Raw genomic sequence first — 18,510 nt, 5'->3', positions numbered from 1 at the left:
AAAGTAAATTTAGTATCAAAAACGTTCAATTCAGCACGACACAGTCCGACTGAAAATCGTTCCGATTACTGGCGATTCCGATTACCGGGGTTCCGATTAATGAGTCTCTACTGTACATCAACTCTTATATACACAATCATCAATCAATGCATTTTGGGCTTTATAATGGCTCCTCTTCAGTTAGACAATATGGTAACTTAAGCATATGGAGTTTCCAGGTTTTTTTCACATGTCTGATATTTAAATAGGAGCCAGTTTCCCATAAAAAGATTTCCTGGAAGGCATGCTCCATGGAGATTGCCTGCATGTTGCATTGTCTTATTCCAATTCATTATTATTGTTTACTTGCAAGTGTTGCATTTTAACTATTCAAAAAATTTAAAAATTTAATATTCAAAAAATTTAAATTATCTACCCACTGATGAGGCGTTGCGAAATGCATTTGGGAAATGGAATTAATAAAATTATGAAAGTATAGCATCTTTTCGTTCTTTTTTTGTCTTAACTCACTTGAAGTCGGATTTTAAAGAGTAGCTTTTTACTCGGATTTTAATTTAAAGTTTTTAGAGTTGCATTTTAATGTAGACTTATAAATGATAACTTGCATATCAATATATTTCAAATTCAAAATATTTAACATATACAGGCAACTTTCATATAATATGGAACTTCATCAATATGGTTAAAGAATTTCGAACAAATGGAATTTCTGTGTTTTTATGCAGGCAAAACATTGCTATTATGTTAGATGTTATTTTTCAATCTTTTGTATTTTTTTTTTAAATCCTCTTTTTTAGATTCACTAATTATTAAAAAGAAATTGAGAAATCCCAATCCTGTATAACACTATATTTCTTTGATTCTAAGACACATGTTTATATCTATTATTACTGATCTGAAGTAGAAATGTATCTTACATTTGTAGTCTAAAATGACAATCTTTGAGAGCAGATTGTGCAATGTGTTATGCAACAATAATAGACATTTTTGGCTATACTGCTTAACAATCACATCAGTAAAAATAAATTTTGCTAGCAGTGTGTGTTTACTTTAAACCCCTTTTTAACATAATAATGATAATTTAAAAATCTTAATATGAAGAGATCATGAATTTTACACTATTCTTTAAAATTTATTACTCAAATTTAAATAATTTTTAAATAAATAAATATAAAAACTAACTTTGATTTTAAAATTAAACTTTTGTTTCTTGAATCTGCAATGATGAGATCAACATATTGCCATACATCATCTTTATGTTCTGTACTTAAATTTTCAGGATATTCTTTGAGTTGAATGTTTCTTATGATTTTTTCTACTTTTCTTAATTGTTCAGAAGAATTCCAATACACTGGAGGGTGTTCTAAACAAATGAGAAGACAATAAACTATAAAATAATATAAATAATTTTTCTATTAAGTTTTTAAATCATGGTAAACAAAATTTTAATACTACAGAATTTAAATAATTTCAGTTTTAAAATTATAGAAAATAACTTCACTTAAATTTATGATTATGAATTTTACTTTTAATCTTAATTTTTTAAACATTTTCATAAAACTAAATTAAAGAGATTTAAATAATAATTTAAGTAAAAATTCATAAAAATTCTTCCAACAATACTCAAATAAATGTATTTTTTAAGATTTTAAGATCAATATTTTCTGACTATTTTCCCAGTAAATTAAAAAAATTCAGTATTTGAAAACATGAATTAATAAAAAATTGCAAATGACATTTTTTAGAATAAAATTACAAATGACAATTTAAATCAATCATTTATTAAATAAATTATAAATCATTTATTTCATAAATTAAATAAATTAAAAATATGATTAAAGCATTGTGATGATGTCACAATAAATAATTGCTCATTTTAATTATAATTTTTTTTCACATTTTTTTTTTATTCACATTTTGTCAACTTATGCAGAATTATGTACTATTTGAAATGTAATTTTCAATAAATAATACAGAATTTTAACAATTTTTTTTATTTAAAATCAATTTGTATATTTATAAAAATTACCTTTATCTTTTTGTATCATGGCTATTTCAGGCATTGGCCAAGATAACTGTTCTAGATAAGAGGAACAAGTAACATCTATCATATGACTAATAGCAGCTGTATACAGAGCTATAATTGCTCTTGGACACTAAAAAATATTTTATAAAATTAAGAAAAATATAAATATTTTATCAATATATTACTAAAAACATAAATAATAATATATTTTATTACTTTCTCATCTGAAGATATATTTTTTGATCATGTAACTAGTCACTATATTTTAACAATTTAATCCTTCTTTGATTGATTATAAAAATAAAGATGAATTAAATTGCAGCACAAATAATTTTAGAAACTGTGAACAAATACAAGAAAATTAAATTTTAGGAAAATTAATTTATTCTACAATAATGGCTCAATGTCCAGTATTACTTAATGAATTTAAAATTAAATATTAGTGATGGATGATACAAAAATTTCTCCTGATTCTGATTCTGCTGAAAACTCCCAATTCTAACTCCTTTGAATACTTTTTAAAGTTTATTTTAGTTTAGAAAAATTAACATTTTACATTATGAGCACAAGTACAGTACATTCATTCATTAACATCAAGCTGAAGAATGGAAAAAAATTGGGATTCCAGAATCAATCTTTTGAAAGAAACCTGAAAGATTGATTCTAGATTCCTGAATTCTTCATTTATATGTGAATATGCTGTTTTTATTGTGTACTACAAAATAAATTTGTAATCTTATTTCATTTAAAATTTATATTACTACTCTGAAAGATATTACAGTTAATTCCCTTTTACTCAAAAGAACTATCCCATTATGTCACCATCAGAAATCAGGTATTTTTTACAGATGAATCCTGCTTCTGTCTATGAAGGAATGATGGCCATGGTCAGGTGTGCCGGTCCTTTTTTGCTGAGCCCCATACCAAACATCATGGTTTGGGAAGGCATCAAGTTCAATCAGTGGACAGCCTTGATGCACATTCCCAGTACTCACAGCAGACCAGTACTTCACAAGAATTGTGAGGCCTGTGGTTTGGCCACTGGTGCAGGCTGCATCCAACACAGTGTTCCAGAAAGACAATGCCCAAGTATTTGTTGCATGGTGAACTCTTACCAGCCTGAATGGATTTCACATCCTTCCCTGGCCAGCAGCCTCGCCAGATCTCTATCCCATTGAACACCTGTGTGACTTCATCCGACATGAGGTGCACTAAGGACCACCACCATATACATATACATGTGCACTTCAGTGGAAGTAGCTTAGCAAAGGATACCTCAGGCAACTTGTTAAGGACAAATTTCCAGATTGGATTAAGACTGAATGAGTCATCAACATAGGATGAATAGCTACTGCTTTGGGGATCAAAACTAAATTGATAAGAAAATGCATATAAATGGGTAGGAAAAACAAAAGCTTTCACTTGATGTTGAGACATCAACTAGAATGAAGCCAGGACAAACAATTTGAAAACTCCAAAACAGAACAAACATTGGGATATGAACTCACGAGTGTTGACAACAACGACAGCTTTAGATCTACAACCAGTTAATATTCCTGTTAGTTGTAACACAACTATTAATCGCCTCATTGATAGTATGCATTGCCATATAGCATCCTGTATAGCTACCTGTAGGGGCCATATTCATTACTGAATAAACAGATGACTGTTGCATATCCTTTTCTTCTTTTAATCATTTGAGTGTGTCTCTCACCTCTATTGGTCCTGCAATGTGCATGTGATTATGTGCATTCCTTCATGATGGTGCAATTTCACTTTTGAGGAGTGTAATAATTTTGTCTTAATAAAAAATTAATTTTGAATTAAATTTTCTTACAGTTTATTAACATTCTTATAAATTAAATAACTTCATTTAGGAACAAATTTAATAAATTTATACTTTGGTAACATATTATTCATTAATAATCTATTATTAAATCCAGCTTTAAAAAAAAGAAGCTTTTTTCTGCTTTTTTGAAGCTGTATAGTTTTACGGTTGTGGATTAATAACAAAATGAATTATATTTATATAGCAAAATGTTTTATTTTAAACTATTAATATTTTTGTAAACTAATTAAAAATATTAGTTCACAAAATTGATCTTTTAAACATTGAAAACAATTCAATTCATTAGAAATTTTGTGTTATATAATAATTCATTAGAATTTTTCATTATGTACATGTAATCTTTCAAACAAGTACTTGGGTATAAAATACACTACACAACTATTACCTAGGTAATTGGATATATGTATCCATACCTGTGAATACCTGAGTACAAAAATAGGTTCCCAATATTCAGCATAATCTCAACATAACAATATACAAAAACTATTAAAGTATTACCTGATGATAAATGCCATGCTTGTGTCTTTCTCCCAGATCACTATAAACCAAATTAAAAACAAATTTTGTAATTCCATCTTCCAAAAAATCTTTTAAATGTGCTGCTGTTAAGTAAGGAATAATTTGAGTATTTTCAGCAAGCCATTTTACGCTTTGTAAGAGCTAGAGAAAAATATATAAAAGATTTTATGATCATTAATTCATTATAAATATTTCCAATTATAAATATAAAAATTAAAATTTTTAATATAATCTATATATATACTTTTATATAACAGCACAGTTATGAAAATAAAACATTTCTCATAAAATAAATTTTATTAAATTATTTTATTCAGCAAATATAAACTTGCAAATATCTATTTAGATAAATTTAATATACAAGTAATTCCTGCATTACGAGTTCCCAGTTTTACAATCTGACTCATTACTGCATTGGGAGAGATATTAATGTCATTCACTAACTCACAAGTACATTGCTGTACTTATGAGTTAGTGAATGACCATTTTCTTGATGAGTCATCATTAAGAGCAGATACCTCATTTAAAAACTTCCAGTATTTTTTTGGTGAAAAACTGTTCCAATTTCTGTTTTACATCATCATCAGAAATGAACTGCTGTTTGTTTAAAGAATTTTTAAGGGAGCAAAACAAGTGATAATCAATCAGAAGAGGCAAGGTCAGGTGAATATGAAGGATGAGGTATTACGACATCTCAGCCAAGCTTTGACAATTTTGACCAGTTTGCAGTTTGCCATGACACATGTTGCTGATGTTATAATGGTGGAAGATGATGCCTTTGCAATTCTGGATACTTTTCCCAAATAGCTAAATTTAATTTGTCCAGCTTGTCACAGTATACATCAGAATTGATCATTTTGTTTTTCAGAAACAGTTTGTAAAACAAAACATCTTTCCAATCCCATCAAATCAAACCACTTCAAAAGCTGGACTTCATCCATCTTTTGAAGTGGTTTGCAGCAGTTTGCTGTGCTTTCCCCAAGATCTTTAGTGATTGATTTTGATGTAAACAATCCATTTTTCATCACCTGTGACCATTTTCTTCAGAAATGGGTCACTTTTCTGACATTTTTAGAGAAAATTGCAGATGGAAATGCAATTGATGCGACTGGCTTCCTACAAACTTAGTGAACTAAGTTTGTATGGAATCCAAATGATCATTTTGCTGACATATCCAAGTTGATGCAGATGATTTTCCATGCTTGATTTTGTTATTTGAAGATTATCTGCAATATCCTGCATTGTATGGCATGGATTACTGTTAACTAATTCTTTATTTGATCGCTGTCAATCTCAACTAGCTGACCTGATCTTGGTGCACCTTGAAGGAAAAAATTCCCAGAACAAAATCTTACAAACCACTTCTGGCACACATGTTCTTTCACAACATCCTTACAGTATACCTCACATATTTTTTTACAGATTTTCACTGTGTTCTACTATTATGTTGTTTAGATCAAAAGTACTTTGAATCTAAACATTTAATTAGCCAAATAATAATGCCTGATGAATCCAGCATTATCATTTGATTAATTTAAAAATTAGTTACTCTTATTATTATATAACAGTAATCCATATTAATTTTTTTGACCAACTTAAATAATTATCATAGTGGTAGGTAATACATGGTTGTACAGCATTATCTAATAATTAAAAAGAGTAAGTGTAATAAACATATAGCTTGTAGCATAACATACTGATCCTGTCTATGATTGATGAGATTAGACAAATATAATGAAGAATGTCAGAAATTAAAATCAAGATAGTTTTCCACACTTTATTATATATTTAAGCAAATTAATCAATTTGAAAAAATGATACTTATTCTTATGGTACATAAATTTTATATTTTTAATAAATAAAAATAGCTATACATTAAATTGTAAGAATTAAATTTTAAAATTCTGTACTATAAATGGTCAAAAATTCAAGAATAGAAGCCTTGACTCAACGAATACATAGTTAAAAATGTATTAAATACTTAAAATATTAAAGCAATAGGATTACAGTCAAACCTCGGTTTTTGCACAACCACTTTCAAACAAATTGGTTCATGAACAGAATTTGGAACTCATGTTTGCCCCCAGTTGCCATACAATAACTCAGTTGCCAAACAAGCTACTTTGTAAGAACCAACCACATTAAAGAGACACAGACAGTCAACTCCTTACTTCCTATGTTAAAGTTGATGGCCTGACCAATCAATGTCAGGACTAATGATTCAGAAGTTAGTGGCACTGAGATTGCCTGCATCATTATATATCATTATACAAATCATCAATGACATTGCTATTTAAATTAAATTTCAATGCATGTGAGAAAAATATACTAATTTTGTTTTTCAGTACATGCCGTAGTTGAATTTAAATCAAATTAATTAAAATCACGTTAATTGATATTCACATAATATAAATGGCATCCAAGAATTAGTCTTTAAAAATGCTTAAGTCAAATTAAATAACAATAATTTATTATATATAATATTACATTGCATTTGTAGGCATTTTTATGTATGAATACAATTAAAAAGGCAAAAAAAGGGCTTTATTTTGAGGGTCAGAAATAAATAAATCCATTTTTTATTATTTCTTATGGAAAAATTTGTTTCAGTTTTAGAACAACTTTTAGGAACAAATTATGTTTGAAAACTGAAGTTTGACTGTACTTATAAATTAAAGTATTTTACTTATAAATTTGTTTGACAAAACATTAAAATTTTTATACTTAATTACCTGGAAGTCATTATTTGGTTTTCCAACACCGTGCAAAAGTGATATTTTCCAATCAAAAATTAAATTATTAGATTTTAAATATGGCAAATCAAGAGAATTTTCAATTATTAGGGTAACTTCATTTGTTAATTTAGAAGAATGATTATTCACAACAAATATGTAGACAGGAACAGGAGGGTAAACAAGTCTGTAATTAATATATTCAATTAATCGTTGTCCTTCTTCTTCCAGCTTATCTTGAAATTCCTGTTATTTTAAAGAAAAGTTAATATAAATATTTAACTATCATAACAACATAGAATGCCATCCAATAATCAAACTTTTAAATATTGAAATTTAAATATTTAAAAGTTAAATATAACAAAAATATTTTTTTTCTTAAAAATAAAACTAACAGCATATTTTTATACATTATAATCCATTTAAAATTTCTTTTTACTTTTTTTTTTAAATAATTATTTAAATTTCAATATTTTTAATTAATGTGAATTATAATTAACATTAATTATAGATCTGCAGTGGAAATTCTTCAGTCATTTTTATGTGATCCATAAGGATCACATAAAAAAGACTGCAGAATTCAGCAATTCAAAAATGTTACTTGTTTTTCTCTATCACATAAGATTTTTCTACAAAACCATTTTTATTGGATAAATTGATGCTTTCTTTGCATATTTTGCACCCATATTAGTGATATGTTTCAGTAGCCGTAATTTATTTAATTATGTTGTTAAAAAAGCAATGATCACCTAGAAAACAATTACAACCTGACATAAAGAATATTGTGAGGTGCAGCTTGGTCAACCCAAAGAAAGTGCTGCTGCCATCCCTGCATATTAAGCTGAGATTAATGAAACAGTTCATAAAGACTTTTGTTTGAACTTTGGATTCTCTTGATCATCTAACTCAGGCATTTACTTTAGAGGGGGAAAAACCTCACTTGTCAACACTCTTCAAACATTATATATAAAATTTACAAACAAAAATTATTTAACTATAAATTTTAAGAGATTACGTTGCTTGTTATAGTGATTTAAAACCCATTTCCCAGAATTTAACTAATTCACAAAAGCATTTAATATCCAAAAGCCAACCATAGAATTTAGTATCCAAAATAAATTAAATACACTCAAAGATATGATCTAAAACAGCATTCCTAACTTTTTCATACCTGATAACTGGCAAAAATAGGAATAATATCATGGAGCAGCAGAAGGCTAAAGATAAAGTTTCTTAGACTTACACTGTTCAGATGTGGATCACATGTGTAACTGTCCTAACTTTATTTAAACAATTGCAATAATAAAAACTGTTTATATTAATTAAAAGTTTAAAATATTATTTTGTTATTACAAAATTTCCTGTCACCTATGAAATTTTTCGCAAACCACCCAATGAAATTTCTGCAGACCTGTGTCAGTCCGTGGACCCAAGATTGAAGAACACTGGTCTAAAAGACAGACATATACTTTTATGTCTGTTACGTTGAATCATATTCCTATTTATGAATTTTCATATGAAAAAGCAATAAAAATATCTTAAAATATAAAGGAAAATACAGATTACATAAATTGAAAAATAAAAATATTAATCTCAATATATCTCTTAATTTTTAATAATATTTATATTTTTCGTACTTTTTATATTCTCCAAAGAGGTTTGCACAGAGAAGAAAAACATATTTGTTAATTTGCAAGACATGTATATCAACAAAGCAAGATAGCCTAAAGATAATGAGTAAAAACAATTACCTTAACTCAAAATTTTAAGATTTGATTTAATTTTAAACAAGCATGTTAATTTTACTTTCAAATTTTGTAACCAAGAGGAATTTATTTCTGTAATTACTAAAATACAGTGATATCTTGGTTTTCATCAATAATCTGTCTGAAAACAATTGACAAAATCCTAAACTGATGAAAACTGAGACAATTATTTTTGTATGAATCAATGTAAATCCAATTAATTCGTTCTAGAACTCCAAAATACATGCCAAAAACATTTTATAGAGAATAAATAGTGTTTAATACTAAAAACAATATGAAATTAATATAAAACAAATATAAAAGACTAATGTAAAGAATAAATGAACATTTAACATGGCATTCAAATGGGGCTGGTTCTGGAAGCTTTCTTTGGTCCCATGATAAAGATAAAAGGAGAGGAAAGCAATGGAACTGTTTGGCTAGATGTGTGTGGCAATGCTCACTCAACAAGAAATAATGCCATACTAAGCAGGAAAATGCATGGGTTGCCTTTTGTTTTTGCAAAATTAGCAGCAAGGCAGATATGGATTTACACAGGGACTAAGCCCTGGGTTCTCAAAAATTGAATTATTATCATAAATTTTTAATACTTATTCATCAACAATAGCGAGGTTGAGGCTGATGTTTTAAATGTGAAAAGGTGTACATCAGACATTCAGCACCACTTTTCTGTAAGCCTAGAAGTTTGACGATGGTGTTTAAAGAGTCAGTGGAATCATGCTTGACATTCTAAAGGCCATTGCCAAACTTCTAGGCTTACAGGAAAGTGGCGCCGAATGTCCGACATACACATTTTCGCGTTTAAAACTTCGGCCTCAACCTTGCTAATGAGCACTTATTGTGTAGTAAAATATAGTTAATAGGTTAGGTTTGGTAAAAATTGTAAAAATGGGGCCCCATTGGACTTCAATAAGTCTTAGGCCCCGAAAAACCTAAATCCGTCCCTGCAGCGAGATCATGAGAGCATGCCAATGAAATCTGAGGCAACCGACAAAAACTGAGACAAATTTTTCACAGAAAAAAAAAAATTGACGAAAACCAAAACCAACAATAACCAAAGTCAACGAACACCGAGGTATTAATGAATATATCTCATTTTCATAATTAAAAAACTAACTATTTCATTTTAAGAATATAATAATGGTCACATTATTTATGACATATATAAAACATATGGTCATTACTTAACTTTGAATCACTTTGAATAAATTATATTTTATAATTTACCTGCATTGAAGATTCCCAATATCCTATGACAAATATAAAGGCATTTGTCCCTAACAATTCTTGATAAATTGATGAATCTTGTAATTTTGAATCAATAGATTTAATGCATATTAACATGTTTTGATTCCTTTCAATCTCAGCAGTATATAAACTTATAGTTTGAACCTAAAATTGAGTGAAAATATATTAATAAAATTAAAAATAAATTATTTTAAAATTATATATTATTAAAATAACAAATATTAACTAACTCTAAAATTAATATTTTAAAAGATTTTTATTAAATTTTCTTTAGTAGCTGTATTTTATGTTTATCAAGTGGTAGTCTATTTAATCCGAATAACGGTAGACTGTCTCACAGCTAAAAGCTGTTTAGCTGTGAGACAGTCTACCGTTATTCGCCTTAATGATAATTTTAAAAGATATTTTGAAAAAGGAAAAATAAAGGATTTCTGCAATATTACTTGAAATATTGCCAAACTACAATTATCTTTTAAATTAAATTTGAAAATAAAATCTATCAGAAAAGCAGTTACCATTTATTCACTTTCACTGTCAGTCATCAAAAGCTGTATTTTGGAACAGTGAAAGTGATTCAGTGATAATTACTTTTCTTATAGACTTAGTCTTCAAATTTAATTTATAATTATGTTTATTAATGTCTAGTAGCACTATTCCTGAGGGTTACACAGGGTTTCCCCATAGGGCACACCTTAAATACCTAAAGTCAATTGAAATGTATAGAGTAATTAAGAATGGAGTATAATTAATTTTAAAGAAACACATTATCCATAGTGTGGTGTACTTTCTTTAAACATAAAATAAAATTTTATGTTCAAAGAAAATTTCATTTTTCTTTGAACATAAAATTCATAAAATTCATTTCATAAAATTTTTCTCATGTATTTCTCACTAGCCATGCAGATACAAACATACAAAAGTGAAAATTTAAACTAGATTAAAGTTATTTTTCACATAAATAATTAAATTAAAAATGTAATTCGTTTGGGAAATTATTTTAAACTCTTTTTGAAAGTTATTCAAAAATAATTTTAACTAAATATGTAATATTTTAGAGAAATAATTTTAAACTAAATTTGCAATTAGTTCATGAAAGTTTGTTTGATTTTAATTTGTCCATTTTGTTCTGTGTTATATATATCTGAAGATGTCTGTTATAAACAGATGAAAATATTAGTAAAAATGTATTAATTTAAAGTATACTGGTGTAGGTGTTTTGTATGCCTGTAAACATAATTTAAATGGTCTCCGCTACAAAAACCGGCTATACTTAATAAAAGAACTCATTGAAACATCAATACTAGTTCAATATTATAACAACTGTACTCATAATTTAAATGTTACTATTTATCATTTTTCAATTTTCATTTTAATAATTGACTGTGTAATAAAAAATTTATTTCTGATTACACTGGACAACAATGATTTTGTTTAGGACTCAAAATTAGCATATTCTTATGTATTTTCATCTGCTGAATTAAAAAATCTCCATAAAAATGACTGATTAGCTCTTGCTTTGGAGATACAGTGATATGTTATTTTTTAGAGTCTGCATTTGTATTTTGGAGAAAATTTATTTTTTGGGAGTTGTCACATCTTTCTCACTGAACAGCAAAACATTCTCCATATGTTTGTAGGTTATAAACATAATAAGTGTAGCTATGACTTTCAGTTTAATATTGCTTCTGTTTTTCTTGGTTAAAATTTCTGGTTTTGGAGTACTTTTGAAGTGTAATACTGGTTATACCAAAATGCCACAAAAATGTGTAAATTTAGTGAAAAATTTTTGTTATATTCATAGTGAAATAACTTTTTCATCACAGAAACACAATCTGACGCCTCTTCTGAAGACTGCCTATCACCATTATTTGGGTATAAAGGTAGGGGCAGGATAAGTCATGGGCTCCACGCTGCAACTCTTGTTCAATTATACTACAAGAATAACTGAAAAATAAAAAATGATCTATGGCTTTTGCTGTGCCTAAGGTTTGGCGGCAGCCTACAAACCATACAGATGACTGCTATTTCTGCTTGACTCCACTTATAAAGGCAGGATTGTCAATGAAGAAAAAAGAAACAATTCAATACCCAAATATTCCATCTGCAATTTGACCTATTCCACATTTAGATAGTTTACCAGTTCCTACTCCATTCCAACATTATGAGCTTGAAGTAGAAAATGAAGAAAGTTTGAGAGAAGAAGAACCCAACAAGCATTCCACATTCCATGACCCTGATTTTGAGATAAAAGATCATACACCGCAGACTGAATTAAGTGAAATTGAGTGATCTCATTCAAGATCTAGTCTTGTCAAAGAATAAAGCAGAACTTCTAGAGTCAAGACTACAGCAACGGAATCTTCTCCAGTGTGATATCAGGGTCTCACAGTACAGAGAATGTCAGAGGGATCCGATTCCTTTTTTTGAGAAGAAAAACAATCTGGTTGTTTGCTGTGACGTTAATGGCTTGATAAATTTTTGAAAATGTTTGAATTTGAAATTCAAACATTTTCAAAAATTCAAAAGCACTTTCAATGTTGTTAACATATGTAATTAAAATGTGTCATTTCTTCTTAAGCCATTAAAATCACATACTGCCACCTCTTGTATATCACAGAAACTAGAGCTAAGAAAAATTTTTCTTTGTCATATTCGATTTTATCACCCCAAAATTAGTAAGATTCCACTCATGAAATAAAGGAAACATTCAAAAACATTTTTTTGTTGTCCAGTGTTATTAATAAAACTGGAAAAAATTTAATTTTATAATGTATTTCTGTATCAGATTACACTGTTGTCAGTAAAGAGATGAGTGCCAATGTTCTATTTTCTTTTTTAACTGAACTTTGAGTCTTGTATCTAAATGACCCATAGCCCATCAAATAAATAAAAAAATTTTTGACTTTGAGTAGATTATATCACTGACAATGGAATGAGATATACATTTTTTACAAGCTTCCTCAAAATCCCCATCATTCCCTTTCTGGGAAAGGCAAGGAGAAGTCTACCTTCCATTTTGAAAAATGAATTTTACTCTCTGCTGACTTCTCACAAACCAAATGACACCCCAAATGTAGTATTAGCTCATTATTATTATTTAAATTAAGTATTATAATAACTGGAAATTCCTTACACTAAAAGAAAGGAGAATTTTCATAATTACATAAAAAAGAAACATTACCCAAAACTTAAGACAATGGTTTATGCAAAAATACTTCAAATCATCTGTGCTTACAAAGATTTATGCTTATAAACACTTTAATAAATGGCAATCTGTTAAATTTCTATATAAGAATAAAATCATATATCATAAACAGAAGTTATCTGAGAAAAGGTGTTGAGACATTTGGGCACACACAGAAGAGTTTCACAAGAAATCATTAAGATGTTTATTTTAAAATAAAAATTATCTTATGACTCTGTTTATATGGCTACAAATTTCAGTCGTATAAAGGGATGTCCATAAACTTCATATTTAAAGTTTAAATTGTTATTCCTGACATCTGTAGTACATAAATATTTAAGATTTTCTTATGACATGTAGTCCATTTTGTTCTGTCTTATATATATCTGAAGATGTCTGTTATAAACAGATGAAAATATTAGTAAAAATGTATTAATTTAAAGTACACTGGTGTAGGGAAGTAAAATGTGCAGCTAGCTCACAATGTCATTAAGTCTGATTTTGTGGTGTTACCAAACTTTTTTTGAGTAACTTAACATTTGATCACCCATTATAAATATCTTTAAACATACATTTAAAAAAATTTAACAAATAAGGAAACATAATTACCCCACTTTTCAAAATACTATTTTCACTACAATCTTTTTTGAACTTTTCAGTAAACCATTTTTTCCATAAATATGATTGATTATCAGTCTCCATTGGCAAAATAAGCAGCAGTTTATATGTATAGGATTCAAGAAAAGTCTCATATTTGAGAAATAATAAATTCCAAAGAATATTTTTCAAATCTAGTGGCTCAGAGAATATTGTATTCTTCAACTGATCTTTTACTGTTAAATCTGAAATGAATATAAATGAATGTTTATTGACTAAAAATTTTATTTTCTGTTTAGACAAAGAAATATTAGATTTTTTTTTTTTACCTAAAACACATTGCTTTTGTAAATGCTTGCTAAAATTTAAAGCATCTCGTTTACCATTTGGAGTCTTATAATTTTTCATTTCCAATGGAGGTGCACTTGGAAATGTTTTTCGGGCTTCATCAAGCTGACGTCTTTTCATGCAAAGTTGTTTCCACCTTAAAATTTATTTAATATTAACAACTTGAAACTTTAATAACTATTCTATTTTTATAAAATCAAAACAAATATTGCTTTAAACAGATAATGTTAAATTCAATAAATTTAAATGATTTAGAAAATTTATTCAAATTTATTTAAAACATCATTATTTGTAACTTGAATATGTGTATGAAATAAGAACTGAATAATAAATTTATAAAAAAATGAAAAAGAAAATTAAAATACTTTTGTTATATTATTTAAAAACTAAAAATAAAAACTAATAATCTTCAAAAACTAAAAATACAATAGAATTAAATATTCTATAATGACTTTAAACTGTCAACATATATGAAAATTTCCAATGATTTAAAAATCTGTAATTCTGTTCCTTCTTTCCAAAAATTATGATAATTAATACAACAGTACTAAATTTTAGTATCTTTTTGATAATTTCTATCTTTCAGATAATTTTGTATGTTTTTAATACCAAAACAATGTATTCTCATTAATCCAAGCTAATTATGTATGGGGTTGTTTTAATATATATATGTTACTGGTAAAACCTGATTTTATGCCAAACTAGTTTGGCGTAAGCGTGTCAGGCCAAACTAGTTTAGAATTATTATTCAAGTATATTAATGGTTAATTTAAGTTCATCATAAAACACAAATAAGTTCATTTTTAATTTTAGTTTGATTTTAAAAGTTATTTTTATTATTTCATTTGAATTTTTGAAAATATTTTTGAAAGTTGATTACCTTTAAAAGTGCATACTAATAAAAAAGATACAAACTGATAAATACTGATTAGCTTATTTTTATTTTATAATTTTGTACAAGTGTTGTGTCACTTCTAATCAATACTGTTTTTGGTTAATGTTACCCTAGGTATCAATGGCGGCTCGTTTCCGATTCCAGTGATCAGAAGACATGGAACAGTGGGGACGCACGTTCTAACCTAACCTAACCTATTCTAATAATTTGGTTGCTAATAATTATGGTAATTTATTAGAATAGGTTAGATTAGGTTAGAACATGCGTCCCCACTGTTCCCTGTCTTCTGATTGCTGGAATCGGAAACGAGCCGCCACCTTCGATATCTAGGGTAAGATTAACCCCGTTTTTTATAATTAAGCAGACTATGTTTGAATAAATATTGTTCATCTAATTGATTGCCTTTTAATTTTATTTTAATCATTAATATATTTATTTAACCATTAATATACTTGAATAATAATTATAAACTAGTTTGGCCTGACACACTTACGCCAAACTAGTTTGGCCTAGGCCAAACTAGTTTGGCGTAAAATCGGGTTTTGCCGGTAACATATATATATATATATATATATATAACATATTTTAAATTTTGTATATATTTTTGTATATTTTTCTGTAATTTACTTTGTTAATCTCGCCCCTTTTGGAATGAGGTTAACAACACCAATAAAGAATAAAGGAGAGTTCGAGTGAGGACCTGAAAGTGAACGGACGTGTTTTTATGGTCTCCAATTTTCTTTTGTCTTGCTAACCCTACACTCGACCCCACGACTACGACTGCAAAATAATACGACAATTTATAAGAGTCGACAGGATTACCTTATCCAGCAATGAGTAAATCTAGAGACAAATCCATCCCAGAAACAGGTAGTTCTACCTCTCCTCCTAAACTAAATCTTATTCCGTTTAACCCACGCGGAAAGCTAAGTCTAACTTCGTGGATGAGACTGTTTGAGAAGCAAGCGGCGAGACAAAGGATTGACGAACAAGAGCTCCACTTTTACATACCAGAGTATTTACAGCATGAAGCTTTCGACTATTTTTGTGAAAATTTAGTAGAGGAAACGGATTGGAACAAAATTAAACAAAAATTACTCGAGTACTTTCCACAGGAAGAAGAAGATTACTTCACCGATTTTGTAAATCGACAACACCAGCGAGATGAAGATGTCTTAACTTACTATAGGGACAAAACCTCCTTGGCGGAAAAAGCTAAGTTAAACATGCAACAGACCATTACAGGTCTCAATGCCGGCATAAATGCGGAAATTAGAAAATATATGATAGCCGCACCGCCAGCCACCGCTGTCGAATGGCTTCAGAAGGCTACTAAGTTAATAAAAATTCAAGAAGAAGCAGATCATCCGCCGAAGACCCAGAAAGAAAATCATCCGGCAACTAAACCGAATCGAGAAAATTACACAGGATCCCAACACTTTGCCAAAAACCAGATACTGTCATGGCCGCACACAAAGAAAACGACGCCATCTTGGATTCCACCACGGGGTCAACCCCAGTACAGAAATTTGGTACATCACATGAGCAGACCGCCATCCCCTTGCCGTTTTTGCTATCAGCAGGGATTACCAGCACAGCACTGGAGAAGAGACTGTCCCCAAAGATATTCAGCTCCTATTCACAGAGACGTCCACAAGGTATCTGAAGCAAATGAGGCAGAACCAACTTCACCATCTTGACTACTACTAACTGTTTCAATGGAGAACAAGACGATGCCTGCGCTCATCGATACAGGAAGTTCCATCAGCCTTATATCCCAAAAACTATTAGATACTTTATCCAAATACTTTCAATACCAATCGGATGTGAAGATTATCACTACAGCTGCAGGATCTACCACAAGCATGGCTAATGTATCAATCCCTCTTAAGATTGGAAACCTGACAAAAAACATTACTTTACATGTAGTATCCAGGTATTTCCCTTATTTAATTTTATCTTATCCAGACATTAGAAAATTTAGTCTTGTCATAGATTCTAGTCTTAATCAGATCTCCCAAAATCAGACTATCCTAGCATTAGATCCTAATACTTTTGAAGTACGTTCAAATCACTCTAGTTCCACAAATAGTTACTATAGTAGAGACATTAATCATTTTTGTAATAGAATAAGTAAAAATAGTAATAGCTTATATAAGATAGATCAGAAGGAGACCCCTCAGGCTCCTAACCTTGTCTTCCCACCTCCTTTGGCTCAAAATGCAGCAGGAACTTGTAGGGGTAGGAATAGTTCTACTTCCTTAAAGGAATCTCTGTTAAATATTTTTAACATTAGGGATGTTGTTAACCCTAATCTGAAGGATGATCAGAAGCAGAAGCTAAAGAGCATTGTTTTAGGATTTCGGGAAGTTTTTTCTGCTGAGAAGTTTTCAGTGCCAGCCCTAAAAATAGCTTCCCCTAGAATATTACTTAAAGACGAAAGACCCATAACTTTAAAACCTTACAGAGCATCTTACCGTGATAGGGAAGAGATTGATAGACAGGTGGAACTATTGCTAAAGTCGGGATTGATTGAACCATCGTCGTCCCCTTACGCTGCCCCAGTCACATTAGCCAAGAAAAGAGATGAGGGAAAAACTAGATTATGTATGGACTATAGGAAATTAAACGAGAGGATTAAAGTTAACAATGAACCTATTCCCAGAATAGATGAGCTACTGGATAGACTTATAGGTGCGAAAATATTTTCTACGGTAGATATTCTGTCAGCCTATTGGCAGGTTCCTCTCCATTCTGAAGACAAAGAACTAACTGCCTTTGTAACGAATTCTGGTCATTTCCAGTGGAATCGTTTACCATTTGGCCTAAAGACTTCACCCCAGATTTTTCAGCTAGTTCTAAAAAATATCCTAAATAAATATAGATTTCCTTTTCTCATCAATTATTTTGATGACTTGTTAATTTTTAGTCAGAACGTGGACGAACACCTAAAACATTTAACACAAGTATTTGAATTATGTTCAAGGGAGGGTCTCTACTTAAATCTTAAAAAATGTCAGTTTGTTAGATCTGAAATTAATTATCTTGGGTTCAACATCAAACCAGAAAGTTACTCCCCCTCATTACCAAATATAGAAACAATACAAAAGTTAAAATGTCCAACTAATATCAAACAATTACAGGGCTTTTTAGGGTCCATAAACCATTACCATCGATTTATTCCAAATTATGCAAATTTAAGAGCTCCTCTAAATAAGCTCCTAAAGAAAAATCAAAACTGGGTTTGGACGACTAAATGTCAAGAATCTTTTGAGAAATTAAAAAGAGCACTTATCTCCAGACCCATCTTAAACATGTATAACCCTTTGCTTCCTACACATCTTTA

General features: G+C 29.2%; 1 protein-coding gene across 1 annotated transcript in view; it reads right to left on the bottom strand.

The window, feature by feature from the left end:
- xmas (RRM_XMAS2 and SAC3_GANP domain-containing protein xmas) overlaps positions 1 to 18,510 on the bottom strand; it is a 126,370-nt gene that overhangs the window by 19,457 nt on the left and 88,403 nt on the right. The window contains exons 5-11 of the mRNA XM_067263494.1: positions 14,251 to 14,405; positions 13,934 to 14,166; positions 10,120 to 10,284; positions 7,127 to 7,372; positions 4,374 to 4,535; positions 2,030 to 2,156; positions 1,183 to 1,363 (exon numbers count right to left, since the gene is read on the bottom strand). Of these exons, the coding sequence (XP_067119595.1) occupies positions 1,183 to 1,363; positions 2,030 to 2,156; positions 4,374 to 4,535; positions 7,127 to 7,372; positions 10,120 to 10,284; positions 13,934 to 14,166; positions 14,251 to 14,405 (1,269 nt within the window). The remainder of the gene's footprint in view (positions 1 to 1,182; positions 1,364 to 2,029; positions 2,157 to 4,373; positions 4,536 to 7,126; positions 7,373 to 10,119; positions 10,285 to 13,933; positions 14,167 to 14,250; positions 14,406 to 18,510) is intronic.

Source organism: Centruroides vittatus, unplaced genomic scaffold (genome assembly GCF_030686945.1).
Source record: "Centruroides vittatus isolate TY-2023 unplaced genomic scaffold, ASM3068694v2 contig_1777, whole genome shotgun sequence".
In the NCBI taxonomy this organism is placed as follows: domain Eukaryota; kingdom Metazoa; phylum Arthropoda; class Arachnida; order Scorpiones; family Buthidae; genus Centruroides; species Centruroides vittatus.
The sequence above is the reverse complement of the archived record's forward strand: the minus strand, read 5'-3'. Positions and strand labels throughout refer to the sequence as shown.